The 13159-nt window shown below is 39.6% G+C and overlaps 1 protein-coding gene across 2 annotated transcripts in view; it reads right to left on the reverse strand.

Moving 5' to 3' along the window:
- Positions 1 to 189: 189 nt before the first annotated feature.
- LOC109642016 (kinesin heavy chain-like) overlaps positions 190 to 13159 on the reverse strand; it is a 101851-nt gene continuing 88881 nt past the window's right edge. Inside the window, exons 13-27 of one of the 2 annotated variants that reach the window (XM_069533663.1) lie at positions 12052 to 12221; positions 11856 to 11924; positions 11551 to 11757; positions 11188 to 11334; positions 10764 to 10952; positions 10327 to 10444; positions 10119 to 10195; positions 7828 to 7937; positions 7412 to 7513; positions 7041 to 7101; positions 6884 to 6955; positions 4366 to 4470; positions 3803 to 4019; positions 3038 to 3207; positions 190 to 2483 (exon numbers count right to left, since the gene is read on the reverse strand). In XM_069533663.1, coding sequence (XP_069389764.1) covers positions 3050 to 3207; positions 3803 to 4019; positions 4366 to 4470; positions 6884 to 6955; positions 7041 to 7101; positions 7412 to 7513; positions 7828 to 7937; positions 10119 to 10195; positions 10327 to 10444; positions 10764 to 10952; positions 11188 to 11334; positions 11551 to 11757; positions 11856 to 11924; positions 12052 to 12221 — 1802 coding nt within the window. In that variant the 3' untranslated portion in view covers positions 190 to 2483; positions 3038 to 3049. Of the gene's footprint in view, positions 2484 to 3026; positions 3208 to 3802; positions 4020 to 4365; positions 4471 to 6883; positions 6956 to 7040; positions 7102 to 7411; positions 7514 to 7827; positions 7938 to 10118; positions 10196 to 10326; positions 10445 to 10763; positions 10953 to 11187; positions 11335 to 11550; positions 11758 to 11855; positions 11925 to 12051; positions 12222 to 13159 lie in introns of both variants that reach the window. The other variant, XM_069533664.1, reaches the window with a different exon arrangement.

Genomic DNA, 13159 nt, shown 5'->3' on the forward strand with positions numbered 1-13159 from the left:
GTGTCATCAAGATATCTCAATTAAACCTAACACTAACCCCCTAACCCCTCAGGAACCTATACAAAATATTACAATCAATTATCAAAACAAGTGAATCAAAATCAAACAAGTGAATCAAAATCAAACAGTTTGAAATCGATAGAGAACAAACTATATCAAAAACATGTACAATGAAAGGTTAAAAACATCGGTAAAACTCATCTTTATTTTTAAAAGAGGGAGGTCCAATACAAAACAGAAAAAAACTTTCTTAAAAGCCAACTCGGCCAGGGGATATGTGAGAATGGAGAGTATTGATAGGGTGCGCAGGCCAGTGCATTGCCTTTGGCTCCCAAACTGATCAGAAACACTTTAACAAACAAGAACGACCTGAAATGACAGACACCATCTTTGACAAACATTTATTTCACGTCTACTTTGATGTTTTTTTATTTTGGTTCATCTGCTAACATTGAGGAGGGTGGTTTACGAAGAGCCATCATGTCGTCCATCTTTATTTACATTCGTTGTTGGGAGTCCTCAAAGAGATAGATAAACACACAGTGAACAGATTTACCTGCAGGTTGCCAGGTTGTGTCTCATCTCACATTGTCCATGTTCACAGAACTGAGCATAGTCGTCAGAGCACAAAAACATCAACATCGTCACCAAATAAGTCATTTCTGTATGAGGGTTTGGATTTCCATTAGCATGAAGCTAAGGGAAGCTAGCGGGCCGTGATGGGGTACCCTTAACAGCTCTTTTAGCAGCACACTGCTCCATCCTCTGTTCCTCTGATGTTTTCTAATCATTACACTTGGAACTGATCTGACGATTACTGTGTTACATCATCTCACTAGTGTGTTAGCAAACACAAACATAATTTTAGGATTCAGGCAACTGCACTCTACATTAATAACACACACAGATACACAACAACTCTAAACACTGATTCTCATGAAAAATCCAACAACATACAGCAGCAGGTTACCACGATTTTACACTGTACAAATATTACAAAAAAACACTGAGCTGATCAATACTGTCCCAAGAAGTACGATACACAAATAAAATGTATGAAAACTGTTCAGAAATACGTAAAACTAAATAACAATTAATATCAATGTAAAAATGTATGTAACATTAGGGGAAAACACTGCTACATTATACATTTAAAAAATACACAAGATCCTTCATTATTCCACAACCACAAAACAGCATATCTCAGGTCAAAATCATTTTACTTTACAACTGTTTCATTCTTTTTATTTGTCAAATTTGACTTCATTTAAAGGTCCAGTGTGTAAGATTTTGGTGAAAGGGAACTATTGGCAGAAATTGAATGTAGAATAATCCTCATGATGTTTTCACTAGTTTGTTTCATCTAAATTGTATGAATTGTAGTTTTCTTTACACCAGAAAAGGCCCTTTATATTTAAATACTTTATATTTAAATACTTTATATTTACATGGAGGGGACCCTCTCTACGGAGGCCGCCATGTTTTTTACATTAGTCCAGACTGGACAAACTACACCTTTTGAGTTGTTATGACAACTGAAGCTGCCACAGGTTCTTCTTCATGTTCTGAAGGAGAGGGTGAGATGAGGGGTGTTCAGCTGCAACATGACACTTCACCACTAGATGTCACTAAATTCTACACACTGTACCTTTGAAGAAACAAAGTCACAATATTAGATTTGACTTATGACACATGTATATGTGCATAAGAAGTTATTATAACCAATAATAGAAGCTACTTATCTTCCGAATTAAGTCAAATTTTACTGTTAAATTTGATGATTTTTAATTTCTGACTGATGGATTAGAAGTTATTTGACCCCTAATAATTCCGTGTGATCAATTCTAACATGTTTTTTTTCTCTTGATAAAAGACATCGAACACCAATGATCTTTTGAGCATTTAAATCATATTAAAGTCACTGATCTAAAACCAATGTGACAGCTGATGTGGGAAGTTAATTTAAATCTTTACATAGATGACAGTGTAAAATAAACAAAAACAATAGCTAATATATTGAATGTTGATTTTCAGTTATCCTTTAATATGGTAAATGACGTCAGATCAAAACTACATCACAATAGAAATTAAGTTTTTCTACCAAATGAAAAAATCGAATTAAAACTATTTTATTTAACAATTTTAATTTGTGTTAGATCTTGTGTTATTCACGTCAAATTGAAATTACTGTCACCATCATTCTGAGAGAAAACCAAAAAGATCACAAGAGACAAAACTACGTTTAAAGCTGAATTTGAATTATTATTAAACTAACTTTAATAATCAATAAACTCATTTCACTTAACTAATTAAAATCATCATTTAACACATTTAATAATAATTTAACTCATTAAAAAAGAAATGCACTTGTTGGCAGTTAAGGTGGAATGGTTGTTAAGGTGGTCACAAGGTTCCACAAGAGCCCAAGTGGTCAGAATATGACAGAAAATCCAAAGAAACGTGATCCTGACGTTTTCAACTTCCTGTGAAGACAGTAAACAAAAACCGCAGTTATACATTTTGGTTACTCTTGTCATTTTTGTGTTGTTGCTGTGGTTCTGATGTTGTGTAGTTAGTGTGAGATGCAGCTATTTCATCTGTGGGGGACATTTCTCAAGTACAAATAAATAAGGCAGTGCAGACAGTGTGTCCTCAGAGTCAGTGTGTGTCAAACTAAAGCTCATTTAGAGACCACATCATGGGATTCAAACGTTTCTCATCAAAAGGCTTCTTCACTTCACTTCCACACGTCTTGTTAGAAAACAACAGATTCAGATCTCGTGGCCCTGAGTTATTTATCTCGTACACACACGTTATTATACCGGGGTCACGTAATATATTTTACTATATACCACCAGGGGGTGCTGTAACATACACATAGACACAGTCCCAGTTGTTTTACCTGTTTTTCCTCCTGCATTTGACCACTTAGCCTGACTGATTGTTAGGTTAAGTTCATCCAGATATCGGAAAGATATACTGGGTATGTTGAACTCATTTAGTAGAACACACCCCTGGTGACTCACCTGTATCTTACCTGCCGTGGCTCTTATGGGGTTGATGTTGCACTTGTTGTGTTGGAGCTATGGTTGTGTTGTTGTCGGGGGGAATGATGGCGTCGATTTGATGGCGCCCCCCCTCCTCTGATGGTCAGTCTGATGGATGCAGAGGATGACGGCTGCTGATGTCCGGCTCTGATTGGCTTAGCTACAGGGAGAAAGGTCACACGTGAATCAACTGTTCATCGTTTAGTAAAAGTAAATAACCATTAATCGGTCAATAAACATAAATCAGTAAAGAAACATCAATCAGCAAATAACAATCAGATTGTCCCGATCCTATTTCCACTCCTCAGATTTTAATAATGTCCTGTAGCGCAGCCCTTAAAGATCCAGTGTGTAAGATTTAGGTGAAAGGAACCTTTGGCAGAAATTTAATGTAGAATAATCCTCACGATGTTTTCACTAGTTCATATAATCTAAATTGTAAGAATTTTAGTTTTCTTTACCCCAGAAAAGATCCTTTATAACATGGAGGGGACCCTCTCTACGGAGGCCTCCATGTTTTTTACATTAGTCCAGACTGAACAAACTAAAACCTTTTGAGTTTTTATGACGACTGAAGCTGCCACAGGTTCTTCTTCATGTTTGGAAGGAGAGGGGGAGGGGGAGGGGGGGTTGTTCAGCTGCAACATGACACTTTACCACTAGATGTCACTAAATTCTACACACTGTACCTTTAAGACGAGTCAGAACATCTGACTCGGTCTATTGAGTTTGGATTGTAGCAGTTGTTTCCTCACCTATCTGAGCAGAGTGCCCTCTTCTGGAGACATTCTTAGAGCAGACAGCTTCTTTGATGCGGTCCACTTCCTGTTGGTATCGTTTCCGGTCTCTTACAGCTGACTGCTTGGCGTCCTTCAGGGAAGATTCCAAAGATTTCACTCGCTCTGCTGTGGCCCGCAGGCGTTTTTCCAGCTTGGGCAGCTCACAGCGAAGGTCTGCGTTGTCCCGCACCAGCTGCAGAGCAAAATTTAAACTTATTGAAGCTTGGTGGGGTTGTCCACTATTCAAAAATCAGCAGTTCGATCCCAGTCCTTAAGTGCTGCACATAGATGCTTGGTATGAATGAGTGTGTGAGGTGAATGGCAAAACTTTTAAGAGCTGGTCATCAAGACAAAAAATATCATAATATATATAAATACATATATATATGTATATATGTTTGTGTTTTTTCAGTATTTGAAGGGAAAGGACTGTAGAAATACAGAAATTGATTTTGTTTTCTGTGAAAGATGTTAGATAAATAAAATAAATAAACACACTAACCACAACTGACCCTAATGACATAACTAACATCACTCACCTGTTTGTGAACCTTACTGAGCTGCTCCAGGTTATTTTCTAAGAAGACGATCCTCTGTCTCTGAGCCAAACTACCACCAGCGTCATCGCTATCGTTCTCTAAACTCTGTTCAAAAAACAATTAGTTAACATCAGCACTGATGATCACATTAATCACTGAACATCTGGACATCTCAGTCACAGAGAAACTAATCATTTAGAATAATCACAAAATAATTCAAATGTTTCAGTTCTAATATAATATTATAAATATCTGCAGCTTATTAAAACTCAACTCTTCTATTGTATTCTACAAACGTCTGTTGTAAATTAGTCTTAAATTAACATCAACAGAGGGTTAGAGTCAGTAATACCTGAGGCTAATCCTAGTCATAGGGTTATGTTTGGGTTAGGCTAACCCTTGTGATAGAGACACTTGTGTCATTTAACCCTCTTTTGTTAAATTTGTTTTCTTGTTGAATGATCCATAAATTATTATTAAGACACATCACACAGCTTCATGTCCTGCTCCAATTCTTTGGGTATCAAGTTAGTTAATGACATTTTAAGTAGTTTCCTGAAATTATTCAGAATGAAGTATTTTGCTCATTGTTGGTCTTGATTAAAACAAGTTGTGTATCTAAACTCTTAACAGACACTAGACCATAATAAAGCTCAGGCTCTTAAAGGTTCAGTGTGTAAGATTTAGATGAAAGGGATTTTTGGTAGAAATTGAATTTAAAATAATCCTAGTGATGTTTTCATCGGTGTGTTTCATCTAAATTGTATGAATTGTTTCTTTACCATAGAATGGGCCCTTTTGTATTTAAAAACTTTATATTCACATGGAGGGGGGGTCCTCTTTGTGGAGGCCGCCATGTTTTTATTGTCGTCCAAACTGGACAATCTAAAACCTTTTGAGTTTTCATGAGGGAGTTTTTCCTCCACAGTCGCCAAACTGCTGCTCATTGTCGGAACTGTTGGGTTTCTCTATATTTCGATTTTAAGGTCCTGACCTTCTATGTAAAGTGCCTTAAGATAATGTATATTATGATTTGGCGCTATACAAATAAAAGTGAATTGAATTGAATGATAACTGAAGTTCACCACAGGTTGTTGGGAAGGTGAGATGAGGAGTGTTTAGTTGCAACATGCAACTTCACAACTAGATGTCACTAAATTCCACTCACTGAAACTTTAAATGTTGTTAGACATCCTTTGCAAAGGACTTGAGCGAGCCATCTTCATTCAACTCTCCTCCTATCTTCACCAGAACAACCTTCTCGATCCTCACCAGTCTGGCTTCAAGGCTGGCCACTCAACTTAGACTGTCCTAATGCTGTGTCTGAGCAACTTCACACTGCTAGAGCAGACTCTCTCTCCTCTTCTTCTAGACCTTCCTGCTGCATTTGACACAGTTAACCAGATCCTTATTACCTCCCTTCAGGATCTGGGTGTCTCAGGCTCTGCTCTCTCCCTGCTCTCATCCTACCTCAATGACCGCTCTTACTGGGTAACTTGGAGAGGATCTTTGTCAGAACCTTGTCCTCTCACTACTGGGTCCCTCAAGGTTTTGTCCTGGGTCTTCTCCTCTTCTCTCTGTACACCAACTCTCTCAGCTCTGTCATTCACTCACCTGGCTTTTCCTACCACAGCTACGCAGATGACACCTAACTAATCCTCTCTTTTCCCCAATCTGAAACACAGGTGGCAGCACGAGTCTCTACCTGTCTGACTGACATCTCTCAGTGGATGTCTGCACACCACATGAAAAATGAACCAAGACCAAACTACTTTTCATTACAGGGAAAGTCGCTCCCACCCACGACCTGACTATTACCATTTACAACTCCTTGGTACCCCCCACCTGGACTGCTAGGAACCTGGGTGTGACAACCAACAGTCAACTCTCCCTTACTGCGAACATTACTGCAACAACCCGCTCGTGTAGAAACATGCTGCACAACATCAGGAGAATACATCCCCTTCTCACTCAGAAGGTTGCCCAGGCTCACGACTGTTTGCTGTCCTGGCTCCTAAATGGTGGAACGAGTTCCACATTAACACCAAGACAGAAAGTCTCCACATCTTCCCCCACAGACTAAAGACACATCTCTTCAGACTACACCTCGATGAAGAAGATGTCTTATAAACCATCGTCAACTCTGGTGTTTATATAAAAGAAATACAAATATTTCAGTTTAGTTGCACTTACATGTAGCACTTTGTAGTTTGGCTTTTTTGAAGCAAATTGTACTTACATGATTCTTGCAGTTCTGGGTTTGTTCCCTCATGATTGATGCACTTATTTTAAGTCACTTTGGATAAAAGCATCAGCTAAATGTAATGTAAATTCCCTGCATAGGTTTACAACTGACCCAGACCCTCTTTTTCGATTATGTGGACCGGTTGTAGTTCTTTCATGTTTTTGGAGATACTGCGAAGTTTGATCTTTACTGACTTTTTATGTCAAACAGATCTGTTAAATTCACTGGACTCAAAGATTAAAAATTCAAACAGAACAATTGTAGTCTTCTCACATTCTTGACTCGGCTGCCGACATCCTGGATGAAGAGTTTACGAAGGTGATTCAGTGTCTGCAGCTCTTTGGCCTGTTGGATAAAACATAATAACTCAGCTCATCTGTCACTGTTGCACACTGCACTGAGGATGAATGTTTAAACAAAATCCATGTACCACTGTTTCCTCCAGACCCTTCAGATCGTCTTTGGCTTGTTCTCTTTTCTCATTCAAGAACCTGAATCACACAGAGACCAAGTTTGAAAACCTGAAGAGAAATTGTGACCACAGGATCTGATTTAAATAAATAAGATAAAATATATAGAAGTATATATATATATATAGGTGGATTTGATTATCCAGTTGTTAGGGTTGATGTGGTGATGAAAAGAGCTCAGAAATTACAATGAAAAACAAAATATCAAATGTTGAATGTTTTATACACAAACACACATTGATTTTTAGGTTTTAAATGAGAAAAAATGTTTGATTTAAAATCAGCACTGATGTTTGGCAGGACTACGATGAGCACAGACAGACAAACTTACAGAAGTTTTTGAAGTTTCTGGTCTTTTTTCTCGTCCTCAGTTTTCAGTTTGTCAAAGTCTGATTGAATCTTCCTCATCTCCAGCTGCAGAGCCTGATTCACACTGAAAAATACCACATTCACTTGATACTGAACATTTACTCACATTATGTGACTGAATGAACAGTTTGACCTTAAACCTAGAGACACAAAACTAAAACATTATGACAAACACAACCATGGCAACTTTACAAGGAAACAAAACTCAACTCTGAGAAACTTCATAAATAAAACACAAACTACAGTATAACACAAGCAGAAGTAAAAATTAACACTGCACAACAGTAATATGATGATATAATAAAAATAATCAGAAGAGGTCAGGTGAATAAAAAGAGATCAGTTGTAATGTCTAATAATCGATAATCAATAACATACTCTTTGAGTTGCTCAGCGTCTCTGTGTTTTTGTTCAATCTCGTCTCGGAGTCGACTCTGTTGTTTTTGATGAACTTCTCTGTGGTTCTCCATCTGTTCTTCTAAAGTTCTCTGCAGAACACAGCAGACTTCATTTCCCAAAGTTCTCCTTTTATATCCACTCATTTTATTTTGTTACCGCGATTAAATATTTTATAACTTTCATTATGTTTGTATTATGTTATGTTTTGTAATGTGTTATCCCAATGATCCAAGATGGCACCACAGACGGCAGCCTCATTGTGTTTGCTTTTTTGTTTCGTTTTGTGTGTTAATTCCATTTTCTGCTGTGATACCCACAGCTCTTTCACCAGAGAAGAGCTCCTGAACATTAGAGGAAGAACTCCAGTGGATTTATTTCCACCACCTTTGTGTTTATCAGTGGAATTACTGAACATTCTGGTCAAAGGTGAGCCTTTGCTCACTCAGTGAAACGCAGGAGGAGGGGGAGATGTGCTGGAGCACTCAACGCGGACATTGTTCACCTCTTCCAGGAATATTTCTCTCCAACGTGCATTCACTAAGCAACAAACTGGACAAGCTTCAGTTACTGGTGGTTAGAAACAGAGACTTGTCTTCATCTTGTGTTTCAGCTGAAAGTCTTCCAGTTGTTCAGAGCGGACTGCGACATGAAACTCTCTGGCAAAACGAAAGGTGGGGGAATCTGTTTCTATACAAACAGCAGCTGCTGCAACAACGTGATTCAACAGCACTGTTCTCCTCTTCTGGAAGCCTTTTTTCTAACCCTAACTGTATACCCTTCTACTCTCCCTGTAAGTTCGCCTCATTCATCTTGGTCATTGTGTACATTCCACTGCAGGCCAAGGTGCAGGAGCACACGCTCCAAATAGCGAAGGTTTATCAAATGTCTGACCACAGAGAACACTTTGGATCACTTTTACACAACAGTCAGCAGAGCCTTTCTTACCTGTTGTGAGGACATGTAAGAAATGAACCAGGGTGGCTGTGGAGGACAAACGTGTTTGGACTGCAATGACTGGGATGTTTTCAGGTCTGCTACCAACTGTCTGGATGAATACACAGAGGCTGTGACCCATCACGTACCAGGATTCATAGCTTAACTCAGTCAGTTGAGGTTGGTGAAGGTGAAGACATTTAGGGGTGGGGACCGGTTTAAAGAGTCCAAGTACAAGTTTAGCAGGGCAATAAGAGATGCTAAACGACAAAACTCAGAGAAAATCCAACACCAGTTCTCAGCTAATGATTCTGCACAGGGCTCAGACAGATCACAAACTACAAACCGTCTGCAACCCCACTCCATTAATGACCTGCACCTGGACAACAGAATAGTTCTACTGGCGATGGGACAGACATAATACCACCCCCCATAATATCCCCCACCAGCCCTGCCCACAAGCTCCACTGCCAGCTCAGCAGGGGTCTGTGACTCTCCACACCTGCCCACCACAGTGCCCCCTTCTCCATCTACCACAGTCTCACCCTTTTCCATGCAAAGCAGCCGACCTGTCCTGTCCCACTTTAAGGACACCACCAACCCCTCTCCTAGACTCTCTACAATTTGCCTACAGAGCCAACAGATCTGTAGACCATTCGGTAAACATGGCTCCACTTCATCCTCCAACACCTTGACTCCCAAGGAACCTGCACCAGGATCTGGTTTGTGGACTTCAGCTCTGCATTCAACACCATTGTCCTGCTCCGCTCCAGGACGAGCTCTCCCAGCTGAGCATGCCTGACTCCATCTGCAGGTGGATCACAGACTTCCTGTCTTATAGGAGGCAGTAACCTGTCCGTCACGCTCCTGAAGTTCCCAGATGACACCACCCTCCTTGAACTCATTTCTGGTGGGGACAAGTCTGCCTACAGGTGGGAATTCGACCACCTGGTGACCTGGTGCAACAACTTATAGCTCATCGCTCTAAAAACAGTAGAGATAACTGTGGACTTCAGGAAGAGCCAAGTCCATACATAACCTTTTGACTCTCCAGTGGACACTGTGGAGTCAGTCAGCTTCCTGGGCACCTTCATTACCCAGGACCTGAAGTGAAAGCTGAACATTGGCTCCTTCACCAGGAAAGCCCAGCAGAGGATGTATTTCCTGCGACAGCTGAAGTTCAACAGTGAATCAGTGAAGTGATTTAGGAACAATAGGGTTTTTTATTGAAAATTAGGAAACAGAGTTACCACTAGAGGTTGCAGAGTTAACATGTGTTTTACTGCTCGGATGTGTGATTTGATCAGTAATCAATAATACAGCTTTATTGATTTTACCTTCATCTCAACAGCATCCTTCAGTCTGCTCATGTGTTCTTTCTCTTTGTCCATCACCGTTCCCTCATGCATTTTATCTGTGCACACACACACACACAGAAACAGACACAGTGAGTCTGTCATCTTCTCTGAACTGACTTTGATGCTGACAGACAGCTGCTAGCAAATCAGAGAGCAGTGCTACTATGTAACCGTGGTGACATCTGACCTTGAGCCTGGAGCTTAGCAACCTCCTCCATCAGAGCATCCTGACTTTCCTCCAGCTGCCGCTTCTTCTGCTCCACCTTGTGAAGGTCGTCAGTCAGAGATGACGACTTTGCCTGGAGCTGGAACAACAGAAAAATGACATACCTAAAATGAAAATGTAATAAAAAAATATATATTGATAGTATTATAATTTACTTATTTAGAATGTATTGATTTATAACTTGATAGATACAGACCCTGAAGTTATTTATAACAATATTGGTGCTGAAGGGTGCTGAGCTTTCATTTTGAGCATGGCTGAAATGGAGCCTGTGATCCAAGCATTTCATTGCCAACGACTGCTAAATGTAATTGTTGGGCACATGACAATAAAGACTTGAAACTTGAAACTTAGACTCTTGTTGGCTGTCAGACAGGAAGAACTTCCTTTCATCTCACCTGTGAGACGAGCAGCTGGAGGCGGCTGAGCTCCATTTCACTCGCCATCCTCCTGATGGTGTTTTCCTTCAGGTCAAGCTCCAGCTGTTTGCTGTGAGTCACTAGAGACTTCACCTCAGACTTCATCTTACTGATGTGGAGACGAGCAGTAGTGAACTCGTCCTCCATTGCTCCACTCGTCTCAGTCATCTGAAGAGACAAGTCAGTTTATTAACGACAAGATGAGTCTGTTTATTAACAATGGTATTCTTTCTGTAAGCTATTCTACTCTTTAATATTTTCTACACCAATTGGGTTAATAATAAAATAATGAATATACAGTTACAATAATTAGCAAATGATCCTTTGTAGGAGGCAAAAGATGTTTCGTTTTCAGACATATCAAGTGTTAGCAGTAGAGGACAATGACTGAAATGAGTCTTACAGCTTTGAGGTCGCTTGTTCCGAGGACACTGCCAATGTCTCCTAGGTCTCTGAGCAGCAGATTGAGGATCTCAGCAGATCTCTTCTTATGATGTGAGCTGAGATCCTGCAGCGATGAAAACTCCCTCTGAATCATTTCCAGATTCACCTACAAACACCCGACATGAAAAATAGCTGATTGCTACAAAACTTTCACACTTTAGATGAATAAAGATGATGAACCCTGTTCAGAGTCACAACATATCACATTTTTACTCAGTTCATGGAATTAAGTGTCAAGAGTGACAGATTTCAAATTGTTTTATTTGAGCTACATCTGGTGGTGGTATCAGTTATAACATGGTAGCACAGGGGTTAACCTCACAGTTTTGTGTACAAGCTCCTCATTCAGCTGTTCGTTACAGCGGTTCTTGTCCTCCACCTCCTGACTCTTGTGGTCGTAGTTTACAGCAAGCTCTTCTAATGCCTGAAGCACCTCCTTCACTTCCTCTTTGGCGGAATCATAGTCTCTCTGCACCTGCGACAGCTCCCCCTGCAGACGCTCAAAGTCCTGACGGCCCAATGCCAACAGCTAGATGAGTGAAGGGATCAATGGGTGGTTATAAATGATGGCTATCAGTGATGGTTATCAGTTATTAATTGATGGGCATATGGGACAGTAACACTTACCTCATCCTGATCGATCAGCTGCTGTTTAAGTGTCTCTGACAACTGACTCTGTTGATTGATCTCATCATCCTGAAACATGAGTCACCACTTTTACCTTAACATACCGTTACTCTGACTAACCATTACTCAAACTAAGGATAATTAATAATTAGCATAACTAACTAGAGTAACCTGAGCAGATTTAGGTGAGACTCACCTTGTCGTCCAGCTGCTTGTAAAGTTCGGTGATGAGTGTCTCATATTGAGTCTTCTCCTCATCAGATAGAGGGTCGGTGGACGTGGCCAAGCTGTCCATCACCAGTGTGGTGTCGGCGCTGCTCTTCCTGTTCCTGTTGCTCAGCTGCTCGTCCACAGGGACGCACTCACCTGGACGGACATTTAACTTATTTTATCAACCAACACAGGCTTTAGATTTAGCTGTGCTGCACCATTCATGTCATACGCTTCACTCTCCACCTCACTGCTCCAATAATACTGCATCTAATTCTCCACTGCTGCGTCAGTATTGCTGCCGGTTGATTCAACCCCTCCACCACCCCAGCATCCACCTGTAGGCTCTGACATGGGGTTATAAATATTTGCTCACTTCACTCCTATATCTGGGGGAGCGATGAAGTCAGAACCTAGACGTCCAAGACTATGTTATGATGCATCAAACATTTCACACATCAGTTGTCTGAATGAACTATTTACTATCACTTTTCCATGATGTTACAAACTTTCTTCTCATCAATGTAGTAAATCCTGTAATTGTGTTGATGTGTTCAGTTCCATCAGCATCTATTGTACTTGTGACTCTCTGAGCTTTATTGACTGTTAATAAAGTTGCTTTGGTAGTTTTGCTCTTGTTGAGTTAAGAACAGAGGATGATGCTCCTTGTTAACATCTATGAAACAAACTAGATTTGTGAATATGAGACAAATACAATTTGATTGATTGATGATTACCATTACTGTTACTGTTAATATTACTTTTCTATAACTATTAACTTTACTGTTTAGTTCTGTTTAGAACTTTGGTTCTAGTAATATTACTTTTAATGTGACTGTTACTATTAGTAAAATTTTTCCCAATTACAATTACTTTTACTAGTTCTAGTATTATTATTGTTACTAATACTATTACTTTCATTAGTACTAGTAAAACTTATACTGGTACTATTACTAGTACTTTTACTATTACTAATACTATTAATATTACTATGTAGGCTACTATGTGTATTTATATATATATATAATTATTATTACATACATTACACCTATATATGTATACAATTATTATAATCTTAAATTAACTTTAACTTA

Source organism: Paralichthys olivaceus, chromosome 10 (assembly GCF_024713975.1).
Source record: "Paralichthys olivaceus isolate ysfri-2021 chromosome 10, ASM2471397v2, whole genome shotgun sequence".
Taxonomy (NCBI): domain Eukaryota; kingdom Metazoa; phylum Chordata; class Actinopteri; order Pleuronectiformes; family Paralichthyidae; genus Paralichthys; species Paralichthys olivaceus.